This window comes from Myotis daubentonii, chromosome 3, assembly GCF_963259705.1.
Source record: "Myotis daubentonii chromosome 3, mMyoDau2.1, whole genome shotgun sequence".
In the NCBI taxonomy this organism is placed as follows: Eukaryota; Metazoa; Chordata; class Mammalia; order Chiroptera; family Vespertilionidae; genus Myotis; species Myotis daubentonii.
Window position 1 is genome coordinate 106,691,646 of NC_081842.1, and position 23,926 is coordinate 106,715,571.

The following is a 23,926-nucleotide window of genomic DNA, read 5'->3' on the forward strand; positions in this document are numbered from 1 at the left end:
GGCGATCAGGGGCTTTGGGCGCTGCCCCCCGTCACGCTGATCCCAGTGCTGGGAGGCATATTATCCTTTTACTATATAGAATAGAGGCCTGGTGCACGGGTGGGGGCTGGCTGGTTTGCCCTGAAGGGTGTCCTGGATCAGGGTGGGAGTCCCCACTGGGGTGCCTGGCCAGTCTGGCTGAGGGGCTGAGGGCCGTTTTCAGGCTGATGGGTTACTGAAGCTCCAAACCGCTCCTTTTTTTCTTTTCTTTTTTTTTATTCTGGGCCAGCTTTAGCTCTGAGGCCTCGGCTGCTGAAAACAGGTTTCTGGCCTTTGTTTACCATCTGTATTTGATACAATGTTGCAGTCCGGCTGGCTGAAGCCTGGCTGAATAAAGCAGGTTTCTGGGGCTTTGTTTAGCTTCTATATTTGCAACATAGTTGCTTAGAGTTGCAGCTGAGAGGCCGACAAGTCAGGCGGGGAACGTGGGAGTCCTCCGTCACTGAAGCAAGCAAGCTCCCTGTTCGCATCAGCTGCCTGGCTGCCGGCCGCCATCTTGGCTGGCAGTTAATTTGCATATCTCCCTGATTAGCCAATGGGAAGGGTAGCGGAGTGACACCAATTTGCATGTTTCTCTTTTATTAGTGTAGATAGAGGCCTGGTGCATGGGTGGGGGCCGGCTTGTTTGCCCTGAAGGGTGTCCCAGATCAGGGTGGGGGTCCCACTGGGATGCCTGGCCAGCCTGGGTGAGGGGCTGAGGGCCGTTTCCAGGCTGGCCACACCCCCTTCAAGGAGGGAGGTCCTGCTAGGTGACTGGCCAACCTGGGTGAGGGGCTGGTGGCTGTGTGCAGGCTGGCCATGGCCCCCAGCCATCCAAGCTCCCAGTGGAGGCTAGATGGAAGCAGGTATCTGGGATTTATTTATCTTCTATAATTGAAACTTTGTTGCCTTGAGCGGAGGCCACAGCCACAGCTGGGTAGGGCAGGTGGGAAGCTTGGCTTCCTGCATTGCCGGGGCAACCAAGCCTCCTGCTTGCTCCAGCTCCGTGGCTGCCGGCCACCATCTTGGTTGGGTTAGTTTGCATATAGTCGCTCTGATTGGTTGGTGGGTGTGGCTTGGGCGTAGCGGAGGTGCCGTCAATTTGCATGTTTCTCTTTCATTAGATTAGATCAGTGTATCAGCCCCTTTAGATGGCTAGCTTGCAAGGTCAGACAGTTAAGTTTATCTTTTCTATTATTCAAGCTTAAAACAAAGTTATTTTACAGTCAAAAATAACAGAGTTGACCTACAGAATAAGAGACTAAGAATGACAGAGTAGTTCAAACAGCAGTTTCAAACCACCATTTTTCCAAAGGAGGGACCACTATGCTTCACTAGCATGTTTAATTTAATTGAAACACAGGCATTTATCCTTGAAATAGAACAAAAAGGTAAACCAGCTTTTGCGTATTTGAATTTGAATTTTAGTTGAAGGAAATTTAAAAATGTTAATATGAGTCTTGGGCAACAATTCTTGCCATCTGGTCCAGGAGTAAGCATTGGTATAGCATTTGTTGTCTTTTGACAATGGGTCAAATTTGCTTGGCCAGCCCTACCTCGGAAATTATCACTCTCATGCAAGTCTGTTTCAGTTTTCATTTTTAACACTGATGGGTTTAATCGAACTGGTCACAACAAGCAAGCTGCAAACCTATTTCAGTTAGTAGTTTTAAAGCAGGCAATCTTCAGTTTATGATTATTGGTTATAACACTAATAGGGTGGTGAATTGGCCTAGTACAGTGGTCTGCAAATTCATTAGTCAACAGAGCCAAATATCAGCAGTACAACGATTGAAATTTCTTTTGAGAGCCAAATTTTTTAAACTTAAACTATATAGGTAGGTACATTGTTATTAACTTAATTAGGGTACTCCTAAGGCTTAGGAAGAGGCACACTCAAGGGCCAAAGAGCTGCATGTGGCTCGCGAGCTGCAGTTTGCCGACCATGGGCCTAGTAAATAAAGAAGGTTTTTAATGCCTGATTTAAAAAAATAAGACAACTTACTTATATCCTAAACTGGACTTGTGAATATTATGAGTATTGCAGCAGTATTGCTTTTCAGATGCCTGCTATGGGAAGAACACTTTGCTTTGTCCAATAGGGTCATTTCTGTCATCAAAAGAGCTTATGTTCCATTGGAAAAGAAATATCAGCACCCCTAAAAAAGAAATAGTGAAGGGAGAGGTTAAGAAGAAACTGGGATTGTCAGGGGATGAAGTGGAGTGGCACTTATGAATTGAGTTGGAAGCAGTCAGAGTTGGTTGTATGACCCAAGCCGATTTTAACTTCCCATCCCATTGGCTGGTTCTCTAACCACTATACTAGGTTGTGGTGGGAACGAAGAGGCAGGTTGGAGGCTGACTCCAAGTCTTGTCCTAACAACTCTGTTGATGATAGGGAGCCCTGAGTAATGTCTGACACTAATGTGAAACTAATATATTAAAAAAGCAGGGGTGGGGGAAGAGGTTGGGGAGTAAAAAGGCTTATATTTAAAGATGAAATCTTTGCCCATGGAAATAAGCAAGCAGATTATGTTGCTAAGAATTCTAAATTCTTTCAAAATTAAGCACTCATAATCATTCCTATTTTTTTTATTGTTTAAAGTATTACATATGACTCCTTTTTCCCCCATTGACCTCCCCCCGGCCACCCCCACCCCCCAGCACATGCCCTCACCCCCCTAGTGTCTGTGTTCATTGGTTATGCTTATATGCATGCATACAAGTCCTTTGGTTGATCTCCTACCTCCCTCCCCCCGCCCCCCCAGCGCCCCCCTCCCCCTCCTTCCCACTGAAGTTTGACAGTCTGTTCAATGCTTCTCTGTCTCTGTGTCTATTTTTGTTCATCAGTTTATGTTGTTCATATATTCCACAAATGATTATTCCTATTTTTGTATGCTTCCAGCAATACAAAATGTATTACATAGGCCTCCTATTTCAGAATCTTTGTTATGTGACTTCCTTCCATAAAGTTGGTAGAGGGTAAATTCATCGAAAATACTAGGCCTTTTCCTGGGCTCTGAGAGGCCAGTGGATTCTAGTTTTACAGATAAGATTTTATCTTTGCCTTTAATGGTTCTGCTACTAGTCAGGGTTTTTTTTTTGCATTTACAAAATGCTTTTCCTTTTTATACTTAACCTAGTACATCACACACAATCGGTATACTGTCCCCACTTGTTGAATAAACTTGAACTGAGCATTGCCAGCCTTGGTGATAGGGACAGAAATAGAATATTGGGGACCAGCTATAATTATAAGAAATATTAATCATGCTGTGTTAATTACGATTGTTTTATTCTGAATAAAGAAGGTACATTCTAACCTGGCTGTCAGTTGCACCCAGGACCTGGAGACCTCAGAGCTCACCTGGAAAGACAGCCCATCCTCTCCATTTGGAGCTGCCAATTCTCATGGAAAGATTAACAACCTTGTTGCAGAATCCAGAATTGCCAGCCCTTTGAAGACTCCAGTCCTTGCATATTACTAAGCCCTTGAAGATCCCCAGCCCTTTGCATACCTGTAAACTGCCCATTTGTCCTTTTTGCCTACATCCTTATGTAGTCTTTGTCCTTGTACCCAATATAAGCAGCTGGATTATGTTGGGGTGTAGAGCAGATGACCTGCTGCTTTCCCCATACTGCCAGCATTATTGGAATAAACACTCATATGTGATTCAACCCTGTCTCTGCTTAGTTGGCTCAGGTAGTGAAAGGCAGCTTGGACCCATTGATTGTCCAGTTACATTGGGAAGGCAGCAGCTGCCTTCCATGCTGCAAGGGGAGCCCAGATAACTGGTTCAGAAATCTGTGGTCTCCCAGAACAGACCTGTTTTACCTCCACAACAAGGAGCTGGTGTGTTTATTATTTTTACTTTTTTACCTACTCTCATGGATACAGGCACTGAGACTAGGATGGGTTAAATGGCTTACTCAGGTGACACAAGGTCAGAGCTAGCATTAAAACTCAGGTATGTGTGAGCTCAAGACTGTGGTCTTTCCAGGGCCCAGAGTATCTCACAGGAGGCTGCCTATATGGACCCAAGTCACTTCTGGGCCCTTGGTCCCCTTTGCCCCTGAAGTAAAAGTACTACTCACTTAGGGTGGAGGGTGGGAGGAAAACTAGGAAGACTGGAGGCTTTTGTGATCATCCAGGTGAAAGGACATAAGGAGGCTGGCAAGAATTGCTCAGCTAAATTAACAATCCCCTGCAGGCTGATGGGAGGGTCCAGGCAGAGGGGGAATGGTGACTGAAAAGATGGTCATGCTGACCCCTCTCCTGCTGATTTCAATGACATTTTTTTGTTTTGTTAATCCTTACAGAAGATATTTTTCCATTGAGTTTTTGAGAAAGTGGAATGGAGGGGGAGAGACACAGATGTGGGAGACACATTAATTCAGGGGTCCTCAAACTACGGCCCCCGGGCCACATGCAAATACAAATATTGTATTTGTTCCCGTTTTGTTTTTTTACTTCAAAATAAGATATGTGCAGTGTGCATAGGAATTTGTTCATAGTTTTTTTTTAAACTATAAGTCCGGCCCTCCAACGGTCTGAGGGACAGTGAACTGGCCCCCTGTTTAAAAAGTTTGAGGACCCCTGCATTAATTGGTTGCCTCCCACACGTGCCCTTGATAAGAATCGAACCCGAGACCCTTCAGTTCTGGGCCCACGCTCTATCCACGGAGCCAAACCGGGTAGGGCTGATTTCAATGACATTTTAACTCCAAACAGAATTTCCTTAATAAAATAAGTTTCTGTCTTTATTGAAGAACATATTTATCCACAAAAGAAAAATTATTTCACACAACACAATTTCCCATAAGCTACAATTTCCAGACAAATATCTTCCCAGAGAAGTGCCCACCTTTCTTACCCCGGGACAATTGAAGGTCCTGAGGGCTGAAACTCTTCTGGACCTGGGTGGGATTCAAGCACTTGCTCCTGATGTGGTTGGAGACCAGGATTTGTTTTGTTCTCTCTGTGACTGAAAGAAAAAGACAACTTGGGAAGTAGTGGTCAGAGGGACTCTCAAAGGAACAGGAAAATACCATCCCATTATCTTTGCTATAGACACCTTTCCCACCACACACCCAGGGCCTCAGGGAAACCCTGCAGGCATTTTTTTTGTAGTCTAGGGGGAAAAAAATCCTTTTTTTTGGAGGATGGGTCGAGGGTGTCAGTTTTTCTTTCTTGTAGGATCTGGTTCTCTTTTTTTCTATATAAACAACATGGAGCCGGTAATTGATTCCATTTCCCTTCTTACTTTGGCCACATGATGACAGATATGCATCATTTCCCTTTTGTCTTTTTGTAACTTAATAAGTATTTTTGTTTTTACTGGTTATGAAAACAATAGATAATCACTGTTAAAAACTTGAAAGTTCAAAAGAGTTTAGATAAGAAAAAAAGCAAAAGTGAGCCATTGCATATATCAGCATAAAAGTTTGTGATCTTTTTAAATATATGTTTTTTTATAGATACATAGATATTTTGAAGAGAAATTAGACTTTTAATGATGGCATAGGGATATTTTCTTGCAGTAGTTTCAGCAAGGGAGTGAAATCAGGAAGGAGGTGGGAATAGTAGGGGAGTGGGGATTAATCTGACTAACTGTGGGTCCTGGCAGGCAGTAAGGTTACACTGACAAATACGAGAAAGGAAACGACTCAACTCAGAGAGGCAGCTGAGATGAGACAGCAGCATGGAAGACTGAATGGCTTATCCTACGTTTGGGAATGGGGTGAGGGGCGCTAAATGATTTGAACCATAGTAGAATTTAGTTTTCAGGTTAAATAATAAGCAATGAAAAAAAAAATAAGCAATGTATTAATGAGTACTTGTGAGTAATGCCCTTGCATTTGGCATTCAGACTTGGGCCACTCTGGCCACCATCATATAAGTCGAGCCTTAGGGTAGAGCTGGTGTCCTGTCCACTGGCTGTAGTGGCTGAGAATTTGAGTGGCTTTCAGAGTTGTTTCAGAGCAGTGAGAATTGCTCACTTAAGAAAGGCTCCCTCTTTTACTCAAGTCTTTGGAAAATACTGTGAGTGACACTTTTAATTAACAAATCCACTGGGAACAAAACTCCTTTAAAAGCATTGGCTGGGTATAGAGTTTGAAGAGTGGGCTTCGGAGGCTCCCACAGTCCTGGGGGAGTTTTGGCATTTGAAGCCATGGCCGCATTGTACATCTTTGGGATTAGACCTATTGGAATGAGGGCCAGAGTGTTTGTCCAGAAAGCCCTGCACTCTGTCCCAGGGGTGGAGGCTGGCCAGGCTCACGGGCAGTTCTGGGCTCATTCACCTCTAGAGTGGGTCTTACAGCTCTCTCCAGATCCTGGAGCCACAGCCCACTTTTTTTTTTTAATGTTTTTATTTAAAAAATGTATTTTATTTTTCAGTTACAGTTTACATTGAATATCAGTTTGTATTAGTTGCAGGTATACAACATAGTGGTTAGACAATCATAAACTTTACAAAGTGCCACCCCCCACCCCCCAGTATTTTAAGTACCTACCTGGCACCATACATAGTTATTACAGTATTGTTGACTCACAGCCCACTTGTTCAGAATGGCAGAATGGAGGACCCGCATTTAGGAGTGTATCACTCTAGCTCCTGTATGATTCCTACTACTGACTGGTAGCTGAGTGTGTCTGACCACAGTAGTGTCCTTAATGTCTGCTACCATTCCATGTACATCACTCCATCTTACCGGGCTGTGCTTATACTGGTTCTCGCACAGCATCATTATTCATGGTGTCAGAGGGTCTAAGAAAGGCTCCTGATAGAGAGAATGATTCCTCCCCTCTAGTACTATAGTGGAAAGTATTTATGCAGGACCTTCCTACCTTGGGAAACAAGTTTCAATAGTATGGTGCTGAAAGAATAGTTAGTCAAAGGGTTTCTTAGTTCTAATTACTTTGTCAAAGCAAGTTAGTTAACTTTGATGTCTTCAGCAATTGCTTTCTCACTCTGGAGGCCTGTTACAACCCTCCCCTCCTCTCCCCACAGGCTGGCTGTGAGTTTCCACAGAACCAAAAGTTGACAAAAGTACTTCATGAAAAGCTTTAAACAGAATGACAATTGTTAAACTGAAGGCATAACTAAAACCATTGTTCTTTTTTCATTTTTTTTATGCTTAGGTAATGGATTCTGATCTCTTTAGTTCAATCTCTTCCCCCTCTATTTGTTTCTTTTCTTAACAAGATAGTTTTCTTTTTAATCCTCACGCAAGGATATATATATATGTATTTTAAATGATTTTAGAGAGAGAGAGGAAAGGAGGGAGAGAGGGAAACATCAGTGTGAGAAATATCAATCAGTTGCCTCCCATATATGCCCTGACTTAGAATCAAACCCACAACCTTTTGGTGTAGGTGGGGATGACATTCCAACCACCTGCCAGGGCTAAGAAGATAGTTTTGGTTCTTTGATTTTATTACTCCCACTGCATTATTGATTTCTTTGAAGACGGCTGATGCTCCTACAGGAGTGAGATGCAGCAGTTCCACCTTTTCCGAGGCTGTTCCCCTGCAACTCCTCTTTAACACTCACACTCATTTCAAGTATTCTTGGACTCTGACTGGTTTGGCTCAGTGGATAGAGCGTCGGCCTGCGCACTGAAGGGTCCCAGGTTTGATTCCAGTCAAGGGCATGTACCTTGGTTACAGGCACATCCCCAGTAGGGGGCGTGTAGGAGGCGGTTGATTGATGTTTCTCTCTCATCGATGTTTCTAATCTCTATGTCTCTACCTTCCTCTCTGTGAAAAATCAATAAAATATATTTAAGAAAAAAAAAAAGCATTCTTGGGATACATCCAAGTTTTCAATCAAGGCAATGGATGAGTTCCCCAAGGCAATAGCTTCCAGTCTAGGATGGGGAAATCTGAAGAGGAATTTTAGCAGGGCCAGTGGCAGCATTTCAATGTGAGGAAACAGCCGATTGCTCAGTGGTTGAGCCTTGACCTACGAACCAAGAAGGGCACATGCCTGGGTTGCAAGCTCAATCCCCAGTAGGGGGCATGCAGGAGGCAGCTGATCAATGATTCTCCCTCATCATTGATGTTTCTATCTCTCTCTCCCTCTCCCTTCCTTTCAGAAATTAATAAAAAATGTATTTAAAAATAAAAATAAATGTAGCCCTAGCTGGTTTGTCTCAGTGGATAGAGCGTTGGCCTGCAGACTGAAGGATCCTGGGTTGGATTCTGGCCAAGGGCACATGCCCAGATTGTGTGCTCGATCCCCAGCAGGAGGCAGCCGATCAATGATTCTCTCATCATTGATGTTTCTATCTCTTTCTCCCTCTCCTTTCCTCTCTGAAATCAATCAATCAATCAATCAATCAATCAATCGACAAATAAATAAATAAATAAATAAATAAATGTGGAAACAAGCAACAGAAAAGACCTTTTCTAGCAGGGTCAGTAGTGCCTAAGGGTTGGCATTGCAAATTGGGTTGGGGAGTGCAGCCAATTGTAAGGCCTGGAACAAAGGGCTGGCATTCAGTTTCTGCTATCAGTTTTCTGTCTTTGATAAACATAGAAAATCTCTGATATAGTTCCTAAAAAAAGGCTGCGAATATGCTCATCTGTAAAAGAAATATGTAATAACCTCTCTAAAAAAGATGGAGCCATGGAGTGGTGCGGGTTTATATAAGGCACCCCGAATAACTTGTGATGTGGTTGGGAGCCAGGTAGGTAGAGCCTGCCCGTCCATCCTTCCAAGGACATATCAGAAACTAGGCAGAAGCTTGTTGTGCTACTTTCTCTGAGACAGTCATAATGACAAACAGTGGTAGTTGTGACTCAAAGTCTAATGTTTTCTCCCTCAGAGGCCTTTGTGCCTCAGGGTCGAGCTGTCTCCTTAATCTGGTGCTCCTGCCCTCCTGCACTTACTAGTACTTCCTGCTGCTTTGCTCAGTCACACAGTTGTGACCATGCACGGCAGAACATAGGCCTCTCGAGGGTTTTATGTATCACCCATATGGACTTCACAGTGCCTTACTTAGTAAGGACACAGTAAGGTCATAGTTATGAGGTTGGTTTCAAGGGCCTGGTCTTTGGCTGAGGACAGGTGGAGGTGTCAATTAAATGAGCCTTGCGAGTGTGGGAGGGCTGGCGGCCCTGCTTCTGGATAGGAGCTCACCCCGTGGCGTCCCAGTAATTGGATGGCAGTGATGTCCCTGAGGAGCTGGGAACACAGGATCCATGGGCGGTGGTGAGGACTGCTGGGGCTTGTCTGTCCCCAGTAAGGCAGAAAACCTTTCAGAGGGGCTTTTGGGACAGCTTAGTAATGGGCTTGTGTTCAGAGAGTCACTGCAAAATCCCCAGTGTAGCCTTGTTTGGATGCTAGGTAAGTGACCTGACTTTTCATGAAACCAAGTACAATGGGTCAGCTGCTTGGAAGCAGGTCCTAAGGGAAGAAGAGCCAAAGTCATGGACTGTTGTGCTGTTATTGGTGATGGTGATAAGGATAATGATACTGAAAATTAAAAAGATAATTGTTTTCTTTCTTTTAGTCACATAGAAAAAATCACCACATGGCAAGACCCTAGGAAGTTGATGAATCAGCCCCTGAATCATATGAGTCTCCACCCTGCTGCCACTTCCACACCAGTGCCCCAGAGGCCCATGGCCGTGTCCCAGCCGAATCTTGGTAAGCCATGCTTTGACTTGGAGTTGAATATAGTTTTCCATCACGGGGCTCTGCTTGCCGTGGTGCCCATTTGTGCACCCAGAGGGCACTTTTTCCTGCCTTTGGCTGCATTACTTATCCTCTTTGCTACAGTTCACCCTAGGGTAGGGTTTACACTACTGGTCTGGCCTCTCCTCCAACTTCCTTTCTTTTTATTTTTTTTAATTAAATCTTTAATTTTTTTTAATTAAATCTTTTTTTCCCACCCTAACTCCCCTCCACCCAGTTCCCACCCCACCCTCCACCCTCACTCCCCACCCACTGTCCTCATCCATAGGTGCACGATTATTGTCTAATCTCTTCCCTCACCCCCACACCCTTTTCTCCCCCCAAGACTAGTCAGTCCAATCCCTTTCTATGTCCCTGATTCTATTACAATTACCAGTTCATACTGTTCATCAGATTATTTATTCACTTGAGTTTTAGATTCACTTGTTGATAGATGTGTATTTGTTGTTCATAATTTGTATTTTTACCTTTTTCTTCTTCTTCCTCTTCTTAAAGAATACCTTTCAGCATTTCATATAATACTGGTTTGGTGGTGATGAACTCCTTTAGCTTTTTCTTATCTGTGAAGCTCTTTATCTGGCCTTCACTTCTGAATGATAGCTTTGCTGGATAAAGTAGTCTTGGTTGTAGGTTCTTGGTATTCATCACTTTGAATATTTCTTGCCACTCCCTTCTGGCCTGCAAAGTTTCTGTTGAGAAATCAGCTGACAGTCGTATGGGTACTCCCTTGTAGGTAACTGATTTTCTTTCTCTTGCTGCTTTTAGGATTCTCTCTTTGTCTTTTGCTCTTGGCATTTTAATTATGATGTGTCTTGGTATGGTCCTCTTTGGATTCCTTTTGTTTGGGGTTCTCTGCGCTTCCTGGACTTGTAAGTCTATTTCTTTCACCAGGTAGGGGAAGTTTTCTGTCATTATTTCTTCAAATAGGTTTTCAATATCTTGGTCTCTCTCTTCTTCTGGCACCCCTATAATTCTGATGTTGGTACACTTGAAGCTGTCCCAGAGGCGCCTTACACTATCTTCGTATTTTTGGATTCTTTTTTCATTTTGCTTTTCCGGTTGGGTGTTTTTTGCTTCTTCTTATTTCAAATCTTTGACTTGATTCTTGCGATCCTCTGGTCTGCTGTTGGGAGTCTGTATAATATTCTTTATTTCAGTCAGTGTATGTTTAATTTCTAGTTGGTTCTTTATCACAACATCAAGGGTTTCACCAGTCTTCTTTAAGATCTCACTACATTTATCAGCGGTCTCACCAGTCTTCTTGAAGATCTCACTACATTTATCGGCGGTCTCACCAGTCTTTTCGAGGGCCTTATTAAATTTATCGGCAGCTTCTAGACAGTTCTTTAAAGACCTTAAAAGTGTGGTTTTGGACTCTATATCCAGCAGTTTGCTTTCCTCCAATTCTGTCGTTTGTGTCCTGTTTCTTTGTCTCGGCATTTTTTATGCTTCACTGTGTCGATAGAGTGCCTTTTTGTGCTAAGTGTCCCAATTACCTGAGGTAGATACTCTTGGTTCCCCCCCTTGTGGGCTTTGTGCACAGTCTTGTTGTAATTAAGCCTTGATTGTTGTAGTTATCATTGTGAGGAATTGACCTCCAGGCCAATTGGCTGTGAGAATCAGCTGTGTCTGCAGTGGGAGAACTTCTGTGCTGGAGACACCCCTCTGGGGCTAGACTTGATTTGATGGGGCTTTGGTGCTCACTGAGTCTACCCCCTGAGTGTGTCTTTTATGGTTCCACAGAGCTGCAAACCGGATGGTCCCACTCTGACCTCTGGGCTTCCTGGCTCCTGGATCTGTAGGGAGGTGCTAATCTAGCCTTTGCCTGAGGCTACCCAGCAAAAGTCTCCCTGCAGGGCTTTGGTGGGGCGGGTCCCACAGGATCAACAGGGCAGGGCTAGCAGTTATGGCTACTCTCAGTCTTGCCCTCAGAGGCTCTGCTTCTCAATGTCCCGGTAATTGCTGCCAGCCCCTCGAAGAGAAAGCTGCCCTCGAGTTCCGACCGATGCCAGACAGTCCCGCTTCTCCCGTTTGAGTCTGGGTCCCTAGAGAGTTGCCCGGAACTGGAGCTCAGAGCCTAAGACTCCCTCCCGATTGAAAAGGACAACCACGCCCTCAGCCGCCAGCCCACTCCGCATGCACTCCGCACCTTAGTATTTTACTTCAGCACTGCACCTCCTTCGAGCCTTGGTATGCTTTTCTCTTTCCTCCTAGTTGTAGAACTTCCACTCAGCCAGCTTTCCTGTGGTTCTGGATGATGTCTTTTCTGTCTTTTAGTTGTATTTTTGAAGTGGTTGTTCGAGGCAGCAAACTCCGGTGTTTACCTATGCCGCCACCTTGGTTCCCTTCCAACTTCCTTTCTTGAAGTTCTTTGAAAAATCACACAGGCCTCTTGTCTTCATCCAGACCAAAGCAAGGAGGAGGGCATGTAGCCACTTTCTGTGAATTTGGTCCCTGAAGACTGCAAAAGAGTACAATTCTGGTCTTGAATCATTTTCCTTTCTTTCTTTTTCTTTTTCTTTTTCTTTTTTTTTTTTTTTTTTTTTTGCATGATATGTGACTGATACCAGGGTAGGTGTTTTCTTGCTTTATCTCCTTAAATCCTCTCAACAGTCCTACAAGAAGTGACAGCATTCCCATTTATAGATAGGAAACTTGCTCAAAGTCACCACTTGCGGATAGCAGAGCTGGAGTTGAACCGAGGTTGGTTTGATTTTAGAATGCATTCTATCATTATATAACCTGCAGGTGGCTTCTCCTATACCTGCTCTGGGATAATTGACTCACTTGCCATTTCATTTAGAATGTTTAAGTGTGATTTTATATTTGAGAAGAGATTATCTTTTGCTAATTTCCTTTACTTCATAAAACTAAAATTCTGCCCAGTAGAGATAACCAGATGTGAATTAATATACTGTAGCAACAGAACTAATCAGCTTTTGTTGTAGTCATTCTCCCCATCCCACAAAGGCTAAAAATAAGATGGCAATTTTAAAGTTTTCTAAAAGATGGTACCATTTTCAGACAACATTCCCATTTAAGATCAAATGTCTAGATACTGCTTTATACACAGAATAGTTAACTTTAAAGTAAAAAGAAGCTCCTGTTAGATTGGCAGGAATGGAAGTCTTTTTGCTAGACACCCTGCCCCCATACCCTGGCTTAGCCAAAGTGAACATGAACTTAAGTAGACCCAGGTTAGCTTCAAGTAAATATGCAGTCTGTTCTTGCAGGAAGTTTGGACCTACCATTTTAAAGCTTGCAGATGTAAAATATATCCAAAAAGCAAATTACTTGGGATAACCTCTGTTGTGTTACTTGTCTAAAGGGCAGATCAAGGAAAATGGTATCAATGCTTCTACCAGCAGTGGTAACCCAAAACTTCCCATGAGTCATTTATCCCCAATATATAAAAGCTCACATAGAAAGCAGATGCAAATGCAGTAAAGAAACCACATATTAGGTAAATTAGAGTAGTTTCGAGGTTTCTTTAAACATTTAATTTTCATTAAAAATTATAAAAACTAATTATAAAGTATTAACCTTAACTTTATAATCACTATAATAGAAAAAAATCTTTTATGAACCTGGTTGAAAAAAATTAACTCATTCAAAGAAGTGTTCAAAAAGTCAGTCTTTGTCTGATCCCAATCCCCTGTCCCTTATATGTTGCATGGAGTCAACCAATGTTTTCAGTCACATACAAATGCTAGCATATTATACCCACTGTTCTGCACCTTGCCTTTTCCATTTCTATATCTGTGCATTTAGAGCTGCCTCATTCTTTTAAAAAATTAACTAATAGCTCAACATGTTGGTCTGCTATAATTAGTTTATTTAATCAGCCCCCAAACTGATAGATATTTAGATATTAGTGTGTTACTAGTACATAAAACACTGCAGTTAATTTTAAAAAATTGTACAAGTAGGAAGTACTGCCTACACACATGCGCATGCACACACATGTGTGCACAGGCACATACACACACAGCTCAATTGATGGTAAAGTACATCAAAAGAAATTGAAATCTGAATGTCTGAAATAAGTTTACCTATGGTTGAATAAAATACTTTTCCAGATTTCTAATAAATTGGGGTAGTAAATTGCTCATGACACACATTCTGGGGTTTTCCAACAATATTTGAGTATTTGTCCATTACAAAGTGTGTTCCTAGTCTATAAAGAATCACAGATGTGTCGTGTAGATGGAAATATACTGGGGAATGCAAAGTAAGCACCAAAGATTGGGACAATTTAGAGAGTCACAATATGGTCTTAATAAAAAATTATTTACTAAGAACATTTTATTTCAAGCTATGGTATGCCTGTAGTTTATGCCCTTTGTTATCAGTCTTTAAAAATATAAAGAATAGATTCTTTCCTCTGCTATTTTTTAAGATTTAGAATAATAGGTCTATATCAGTGTTTTTATATATTATACTAGAGGCCCGGTGCATTAATATGTGCATGGGTGGGGTCCCTCGTGGTGGCCTGCAGGGATCGAACCGAAACCTGCAGTCCAATGCTGCCTGCCGCTCCCGCTCATCCCGGCCCCCGCTGCACCTGCTGCGGACTCACCCCCAGTCAGTTCTGATCAGGAGAGGCGCACACCGCTGCAGCAGCTCTTGCCAGCCATGAGCCCTGCATCTGGCATCTGGCCCGAGGGGGCTGTGGGTGGGGCTGGGACATGATCAGCCCAGAGGCGGTGGGATGCCCTTGCCAGCCCAGAATCCAGACCCATCCTGCTGATGTTCATGCTGGTTATCAGGAGCCACCTGGCAGCCACTTTTATATAGTTTCTTCCTTGTGGAGCATCTAGGGAGGGGAAGCGGCTATGGTGCCTGAGGCTGACTTCCCAGAGGCTGGCAGCACTGTCGGGACCGTGCTAGCGGCACCGGTCCATCAGTGCCTGGCCCGTTCTCCAGAGATTGGACCTGCAGGACTATTGAGGGAGTGAGTGGCTGCCGCCAGGCTGGTGGGCCGCTGGGATGGGGAAGTCAGCTGAGCAGCACTCCAGTTGTGGGAGTGCACTGGCCACCAGGGGGCAGTTCCTGTGTTGAGCGTCTGCCCCCTGATGGTCAGTGCATGTCATAGCGACGGGTCGACTGGTTGTTCAGTCATTCAGTCGCTTAGATTTTTTTAAATATATAGACTAGAGGTCTGGTGCATGAAATTTGTGCAAGGGGAGGGAGGGTCCCCTCAGCCCATCCTGAACCCTCTACAATCTGGGACACCCCTCTTACAATCCAGGACTGCTGGCTCCTAACTGCTTACCTGCCTGCATGCCTGATCACCCCTAACTGGCCCCCTTGCCAGCCTGATCTCCTCTAACCGCCTCTGCCTGCCGACCTGATCACCCCTAACTGCCCCCCTCAGCTGGCCTAGTCACCCCTAACTGCCCCCCCCCGACAGCCTGGTTGCCCCCAACTACCCCCCTGCTGGCTTGGTTGCCCCCAACTGCCCCCCCTGCCAGCCTGGTCGCCCCTCACTGCCCCCCTCTGCTGGCCTGGTCGCCCCATGTAGCCTCCTGTTCAGTCGTTTGGTCATCCCTCACTAACACCCCTGCCGGCCTGGTCACTCCACACAGCCTGGTGTTCAGTTGTTTGGTCGTCCCTCACTACCCCCCTGCTGGCCTGATCACCCCATGCAGCCTGCTGCTCAGTCGTTTGGTTGTCCCTCACTAACCCCCCTGCTGGCCTGGTCGCCCCACACAGCTTGTTCAGTTGTCCGTTTGGTTGTTTTGGATGTGATGGCCCCTGGCTCTTTATATATATAGATATAACCTATGCCATATACATTAGCATATATTAACATATATATGTATGTATATAAAAATCAATATTTTGAATATGATTCAAAATTTCTATTTCTGTTTTACATCAACTGCATTTTTTTTTCTTTTTACCTTTTGATCAGAACATATCCTCCCCCTGCCTTTTTCCTCCATCTCTTCCTCCTAGAAGTTTGGTCTTTTCATAGAATATAGCTGACAAATAAGATAACAAGTGACACATCCCTTCATTGGGAGGTATTTATGTGTGAAAATGATGTAGAAATACATCATTAATAGTTAATGATATTACTCTCAGATGATAGAATCTGTACCATTCATAGCTAATTTCATGTATTTCTCTAGCTGTGATATAATCAGTGACAGATAAATAAATTCCTCAATAAATCTCCTTTTATTGGGATTCTATGGTTTTCTGTAGGTTGGGTACATGAACTTGGGGGTCAGACTGTCAGAATTTGAACCCTAGCTCTGCCCATTACTAGCTTGGTGACTCTGCTAAGTTACTTAATTGTGTTTCAGTTTCTCCATATGTAAAATGAGTATTATTTTTATAACTAGAAGCCCAGTGTATGAAATTTGTGCATGGGAGGGTGTTGTCTCTTAGCCCGGCCTGCACCCTCTCCAATCTGGGACATTCCTCTCACAATCTGGGACTGCTGGCTCCTAACTGCTTGCCTGCCTGCCTTCCTGATCACCCCTAACTACCTCTCCCTGCTGGCCTGATGGTCCCTGACTGCCCCCCGCTGCCAGCCTGATCGCCCCTAACTGCCCTCCCCTGCCAACCTGATCACTCCTAACTGCCTCTGCCTTGGCCCCTGCCACCGTGGCTTTGTCTGGAAGGACGTCCAGAAGACGTCCGGTCTAATTAGCATATTACCCTTTTATTAGTATAGATAACCACTAAATTTTTTGAAGGAGTTAAAAAAAAATGAAATAGAAAAAATCCAAAGACTCTACACCAGTCCTATTATAATATCCAAAACAATGGACATGGGAAAAATGGAGTTTGCTAAAGAAGTCAGTTAGGATGTTAGGGTGGTGATGAGGGTGGGTGGAGGGCAGGGGACCTTTTTCTTTTTTTCTTTCTTTTTATTGTTTAAAATATTACCTACATATGTCTCCTTTTTCCCTCATCAACCCCTCCCCGGCCATTCCCACTGCCCAGGACAAGCCCCCACCACCCCAGTGTCTGTGTCCATTGGTTATCCTATCTAATAATAGAGAAACATGGTAATTAACCATACCTCTGACACGCTTCCCATTGGCTAATCAGGACGATATGCATATTAACTGCCAACCAAGATGGCAGCCAGGCAGCTGAAGCAAAAGGAGGCTTGGTTGCCCCGGTGATGGAGGAAGCCAAGGTTCTCCGCCTGCCGCCGCCCAGCTCTGAGCTCCTGAAGCAACAGCTCCAAAAGATACAATGTTTCAATTATAGAAGCTAAAAGATGGTAGTTAATTTGCATATACCAGCTGTGAATGAAGACTGAGGACAACATGCAGGCCAAGCAGTAGAGAAGGGAGCTAAGTAGAGGCCACGAGGACAGAAACGGAGTCAAGGCTGCGGAGGTGGGAGGCGGGAGGTGGTAGGGCAAGCCCAGCTTCAGCTGCTGCGAGCAGGAGGGGCAGCGGCTTGGAGGGGAAGGGGCAGCGGCTTGGAGCGGGAGGGGCAGTAGCTGGGAGTGGGAGGGCAAGCCCAGCCCCAGCAACTGGGATTGGGATGGCAAGCCCAGCCTTAGCAGCTGGGAGCAGGAGGGGCAGTGGCTTGGAGGGAAAGGGGCAGCAGCTGGGATCGGGAGGGCAAGCCCAGCCCCAGCGGCTGGGAGTGGGAGGGGCAGTGGCTGGGAGCGGGAGAGCAAGCTCAGCTGCAGCCACCGGGATCAGAAGGGCAAGCCCAGCCCCAGGGGATGGGTGTGGGAGGGCAAGCTTAGCCCCAGTGACTGGGATTGGGAGGGCAAGCCCAACCACTGTGGTTGGGAGCATAAGGGGCAGCGGCTTGGAGGGGAAGAGGAAGAGGCTTGGAGGGGAAGGGGCAGAGGCTGGGAGTAGAGGGGCAGCGGCTGGGATCAGAAGGGCAAGCCCAGCCGCAGAGGATGGGTGCAGGAGGGCAAGCCCAGCCCCAGCGACTGGTATCGGGAGGGCAAGCCAAACCACTGTGGCTGGGAGCATAAGGGGCAGTGGCTGGGGGCGGGAGGGGCAATGGCTTGGAGGGGAAGGGGCAGCAGCTGGGAGCGGGAGGGCAAGACCAGCTGCAGGGGCTTGAAGCAGGAGTGTAGCCCGCCTCAGCGAGTTTCGCTCCCTTCTCTGCTTTGCTCCAGCCGCACGAAGCCCTATTCTTGCAGGAATAGTCCTGCAAAGGGCCTCTAATCCTATCTAATAAACAAACATGGTAATTAACCATACCTCCGCTATACTTCCCATTGGCTAATCAGGGTGATATGCAAATTAACTACCAACTAAGATGGCGGCCAGCAGGCAGGCAGTCAGGCAGCTGAAGCGAACATGACGCTTGCTTGCTCCAGTGATGGAGGAAGCCAAGGTTCCCCACCTGCCGCAGCTGGGCTCTGAGCTCCAGTCTAAGCAACAATGTTGCAATTATAGAAGCTAAACAAACCCCAGATACCTGCTTTCAGCCAGCCGGCCTCAGAGCTGGAGCCGCAACAAAGTTTCAATTACAGAAGGTAAATAAATCCCAGAATAAAAAAAAAAAGAAAAAAAGGAGACACTGGGAGCTTCAGTTGCAGACTTGGCCTGCCTGAAAACAGCCCTAAGCCCCTCATCCAGGCTGTCCAGGCACCCCAGTGGGGACTCCCACCCTGAAGGGGGTGCGGGAAGCCTGAAAACAGCCATCAGCCCCTCACCCAGGCTGGCAGGCACCCCAGTGGGGACCCCCACCCTGAGGAAGTGCGGACAGCCCGAAAACAGCCATCAGCCCCTCACCCAGGCTGGCCAGGCACCCCAGTGGGGACCCCCACCCTGAGGGGGTGCGGGCAGCCTGAAAACAGCCATCAGCCCCTCACCTAGGCTGGCCAGGCACCCCAGTGGGGACCCCCACCCTGAGGGGGTGCGGGCAGCCCAAAAACAGCCATCAGCCCTTCATCCAGGCTGGCCAGGCACCCCAGTAGAGACCCCTACCCTGATCCAGGGCACCATTCAGGGCAAACCAGCCGGCCCCCACCCATGCACCAGTCCTCTATCCTATATAGTGAAAGGGTAATATACAAATTGACCCTAACAGCAGAAAGACTGGGAATGATTGGTCACTATGACACACACTGACCACCAGGGGGCAGACGCTCAATGCAGGAGCTGCCTGCTCTGGTGGTCAGTGAGCTCCCACATGGAGGAGCTCTGCTCAGCCACAAGTCAGCCTGATGGCTGCCAGTACAGCGTTGGTGGTGGGAGGCTCTCCTGCCTCCTCAGCAGCGCTAAGGATGTCCGACTTCAGCTTAGGTCTGCTCCCCACTGGCAAGTGGACATCCCCCGATGGCTGCTGGGCTGCCAGAGGGATGTCTGATTGCCAGCTTAGGCCCAATACCCTGGGGAGCAGGCCTCAGCCAGCAGATGGTCATCCCCTGAGGGGTCCCAGACTGTGAGAGGGCACAGGCCGGGCTGAGGGACCTTCCTGCCCCCCCCCCTCGAGTGCACTAATTTTTGTGCACTGGGCCTCTAGTGCTAATATATGCATGCATACAAGTCCTTTGGTTGATCTCTTCCCCACCCTCCCCTTCCCTCTGAGATTTGATGGTCTGTTTGGTGTTTCTCTGTCTCTGGATCTATTTTTGTTCATCAGTTTATCTTGTTCATTATATTCCACAAATGAGTGAGATCATGTGATATTTATCTTTCTCTGACTGTCTTATTTCGCTTAGTATAATGCTCTCCAGGTCTATCCATGCTGTTGCAAATGGTAAAAGTTCCTTCTTTTTTATAGCAGTGTAGTATTCCATTGTGCAGATGTACCACAGGCTTTTAATCCACTCATCTGCTGATTGGCACTTAGGCTATTTTCAAATCTTAGCTATTGTAAATTGTGCTGCTATGAACATAGGGGTGCATATGTCCTTTCTTTTTTTTAATCTTTTTTTATTGATTTCAAAGAGGGAGAGGGAGAGAGAGATAGAAACATCAATGATGAGAGAGAATCATTGATCAGTGCCTCCTGCTTGCCCCCTACTGGGGACTGAGCCCACAACCCGGGCATGTGCCTTTGACTGGAATTGAACCCTGACCTCCTGGTTCATAGGTCAATGCCCAACCTCTGAGACATGCTGGCTGGGCCATATGTCCTTTCTGATTGGTGTTTCTGATTTCTTGGGATATAGTCCTAGAAGTGGGATTACTGGGTAAATGAGAGTTCCATTTTTAATTTTTTTGAGGAAACTCCATACTCTTTTCCACAGTGGCTGCACCAGTCTGCATTCCCACCAGCAGTGCACAAAGGTTCCTTTTTCTCCACATCCTCGCCAACACTTGTCGTTCGTTGATGATAGCCATTCTGACAGGTGTGAGGTGGCACCTCATTGTCGTTTTGATTTGCATCTCTCTGATGGTTAGTGACTTTGAGCATGTTTTCATATATCTCTTGGGGGACCTTTTTCTTTAGTGGTTAATGGGAAGAACTTGAAGTCAGAACTGAGTTTCTGTTGGGTTAGATATTTACGAGTTGCTTTTGCTATTTAACCCTCTGAGTCTCCTTTTCCTTATCTGTAAAATGGGGCAATGAGAGTATCTGCCTCATAAAAGTTGTTTTGAGTATTTAGGGTTGTCCGTGCCTTGGTACTTGGACTAGAGAAAGGCCCCCAAAATATGCCTTGTTAAAACTAATTGTTACCAGAGAAAAAGGGAGGGATGGCAGAGGTAGAAGGAAGATATAGAGGGGATAAATGGTGTTGGCAGAAGACTTGACTTGGGGTGGTGAACACACAATACAATATACAGATGATGTATCATAGAATTGTACACCTGAAAGTTATATAATTTTATTAACCAATGTCACCTCAATAAATTCAATTAAAAACACACCTCATTTCTAGCTGGTAGCCTTGTTTTCCCTCACGTTTCTGGTCCCTATATATATTGAAGGCAGAGCCTGTGTGTGCTCCCCCCTCAAGAAAACCCAGCCATAGTTCCTGTAACTTTGGGCACTTTTGCTTACACACTATGAAAATAATCTTTAACCCCAGACAGCAGTAGCTTGTGACCTGGCTGCTTCACTGTCACATCTTTGACAGGGAATTTGTGAAGAAGATGCATACTGAAATTATGCAGCAATTTAACATGTCTCCATGTTGTTGTTTTTTAACTTTTTTTTTTAAAGCCTCACCCGAGGATATGCTCATTGATTTTAGAGAGAGAGGAAAGGAAAGAGATCGAGACAGAGAGAGACATCAGTGTGAGAGACAAACATCCATCAGCTATCTCCTGTACTCGCCCCTATCAAGAATCAAACAACAACCTAAGTATGTGTTCTGACTCACTGGGAATTAGCATCTTTTTTCGTTTATGGGACAACACTCCAACCAACAGAGCCACTGGCTGGGGCAACATATCCCCATGTTTTAAAATGTTTTTGCCAAACCTTGACCATAATGGTTCGGTTGGTTGAGCATTGTCTTGTGCAATGAAAGCTTGTGGGTTTGATTCCCGATCAGGACACATGCCTGGGTTGTGGGTTCCAACCCCGGTATGGGGCATGCAGGAGGCAGCCAATCAATGTTTTGCTCTCACATAAATGTTTCTCTCTCTCCCTCTCCCTTCCTCTCACTTTTGAAAACAAAAACAAAAACAAACAAATCAATTTTTAAAAATCTAAAAAAAACCTCCATGTTTTTGCCAAGAGAAGTCACATACAATTTTTCCTTTTTGGTGATAATTCTAGCAGTCATAAACCATGACGTGCTGGGCTCCTGTCACATGTTAATGGTCTCTTTGCTAGAGTGAGGCCCCGGCTGGGGGCACCAGTGTTCTCCCAGACAGGACAGGAAAAGTAAAGACTGTGTAAAACCTTCACTGGATGGCCATCCCTAGCCAGTTTAGAGACTTTTGGTGAAGTGCAGCCAAAGTGTATTTTTAATGCTATTGGAATTTTAAAAATATCACACACACACACACACACACACACACACACACACACACACACGCTTCCCTCCTTTGAAGGTGTGCCATCCCCTAAGCCAGAGTTGATGTCCTCCAGGTCTATCTTCTTCTGTACTTCAAATTACAAATATATGCTTTTTTTGTTGTGTGGATTTTTTGCAAGGCATGCTTTTCAAGACAAGATGGAAAGAAAATCTTGTCTGTGCTCATTTGCTAAGTTGGCTCATTCTTCCCTTTAGGAAGTATACAGAAACACAAAACCATTTTATCAATAGCAAATAAAATAGCCAAGCATTGCTTAAAGTATATGGGAAGGTAGCCTGAAAGTTTGTCAAGTGTCAGATTTTTATGTAGGATATCTATTTCTTTTTCCTGTGTTTTTTCCTTGTCAACTTTATGTGGTGAGTTCATGGAAGACTCTTCTGGCTACTGTGTTTTTTTCCAAATCTGATCTTCTCACTACTTTTTGAACTTTGTGGTTTCTGCAGTATAAATCAGCCTAAAGTGCACTAACACATGCACACACAAACCCAAAGACAAACTGGCAACCTTCAGACTTTATGGGGAAGGGTGGAGATGATGGGGCGTTGGTAGGATTGGGGTGGAGGAAAGTGGGTATGTATGGAAAGGAAGGAAGACTGGTGGGTATGGGAAAGAGGAAAAGGGTTCTGGTAAAGAGAGTTTTTTGTGTGTATTTTTAAATTTATTTTTCAATTGTAGGATACATTCAATATTAGTATGTATTAGTTACAGGTGTGAAAGTTCCCCCCCCACCACCACCTTGATTAGAAGAAAAAGGAATAGTTTTTTCTAAACTTTGTGGAAAATCAATATTATAATTTCTTCTTAGATTGATTTGGTGGAAGCCATCTATTGTCAAAATTTACTCTATTGAGTCATCATTATTGTAGACTGCTCTTTGGGTTTCCCAAAAGGAGATTCATTACCATTTTTTTCTTGTAAAGCTTTTAAGGAATTTGTGAAATGGGTACTGAAAACAAATTATCAACTAATTTAATTCCTTTTTTTTAAAAATAATTGATTGATTGATTGATTTGAGGGAGAGAGGAAGGAGAAAAAGTGGAAAACATGGATTTGTTGTTTCACTTATTTTTACATTCGTTGGTTGACTCCTGTGTGTGTTCTTACTCAGGAACGAACCCGCAACTTTGTCATCAGGATGACACTCTAATCAACTGAGGTACCTAGCCAGGGCCTGATTCAGTTCCTCTTGTGATATATATATGAAAGGCTAATATGCTAAGTGTCCGTCCAACCAGTCTCTATGATGTGCACTGACCACCAGGGGGCAGACGCTCAATGCAGGAGCTGCCGAGTTGCAGTGACTTGGCAGCAGCAGTTCTCAGGTGATTCACCCTGAAACCAGAGAGGAGGGAGCCCGATTCCTCACGGGGGTGTGTGATTCCACCTTTGGCCATGGGTTATGTTGTTGCTGGGGCACTGTTGTCCCGGATCTGGTTTACTGCACACTTGCGTTTGCGTTCCACACCCTATACAATAGAAACTTTTCAGAGTGCCCTCTCACACTTCAGGACCCATCGGGGGATGTAGGAGAGCTGGTTTCAGTCCAATCCCCGAAGGCCAGGCTGAGGGACTCCACCTGCCGGAGGGATCCCCGCTCACTCCGCAGATACCCTTTGAGCCATGGCACTGCCCCAAGTGTGGCCGATGGGGTAGAGACTGCAGGAGGTTGGCTTCAGGGCGTGTCTGGCCAGTCTAGCCCAGTCCTGCCCTGCTGGCCACCTTCTAATTAATTTCTTTTCAATGTGCACGAATCCATGCACTAGGCCACTAGTAGTATATAAAGAAATTAACATTGTGTTGTGATGGCATATTTTATTTATCTTAATGTGCATGAATCTTTTATTTAGATCAGTTTTTATTTATCTTGACACATTAAGTTTAGGTATAGTATTAAGATTAGGTATAAAGACTTGTAGATTTAATTTTACAAATTTAGGAATTTAGGTAGAAAATCTTTGTATGATAGGAAGTCTCAAGACCCATGAAAGCTGATGCCACAATTTTCCTATAAAGATATTCTTCAAGATAAAATTTTTATGTCATGTGCTAGATGAACACTTTGGAAATATGTATACAAAGATGTGTTATTTATAATGTAGCCCCCTCTCATTAAATGCCTGCAATACAAAAATAAATTTGTTTTTACTATTAAAATAATAGTTATAAGGATTTTATGGCACATAAAAAACTTTATGTCAGTCTAATTTTAAAAAGTAGGCAAAAGGGCTTATGCCATGATTATAATTTTACTTTTTATAAAAGACT

General features: G+C 44.8%; 1 protein-coding gene across 5 annotated transcripts in view; it reads left to right on the forward strand.

Moving 5' to 3' along the window:
* Positions 1-23,926, forward strand: part of WWTR1 (WW domain containing transcription regulator 1) — a 179,604-nt gene that overhangs the window by 96,577 nt on the left and 59,101 nt on the right. For all 5 annotated transcript variants that reach the window (XR_009451884.1, XM_059688161.1, XM_059688162.1 and 2 more), the window contains exon 3: positions 9,538-9,674. Coding sequence is in view for 4 of the 5 variants with exons in the window: in XM_059688161.1 (XP_059544144.1) it covers positions 9,538-9,674 (137 nt within the window). In the remaining variant the exon portion in view is untranslated. The remainder of the gene's footprint in view (positions 1-9,537; positions 9,675-23,926) is intronic.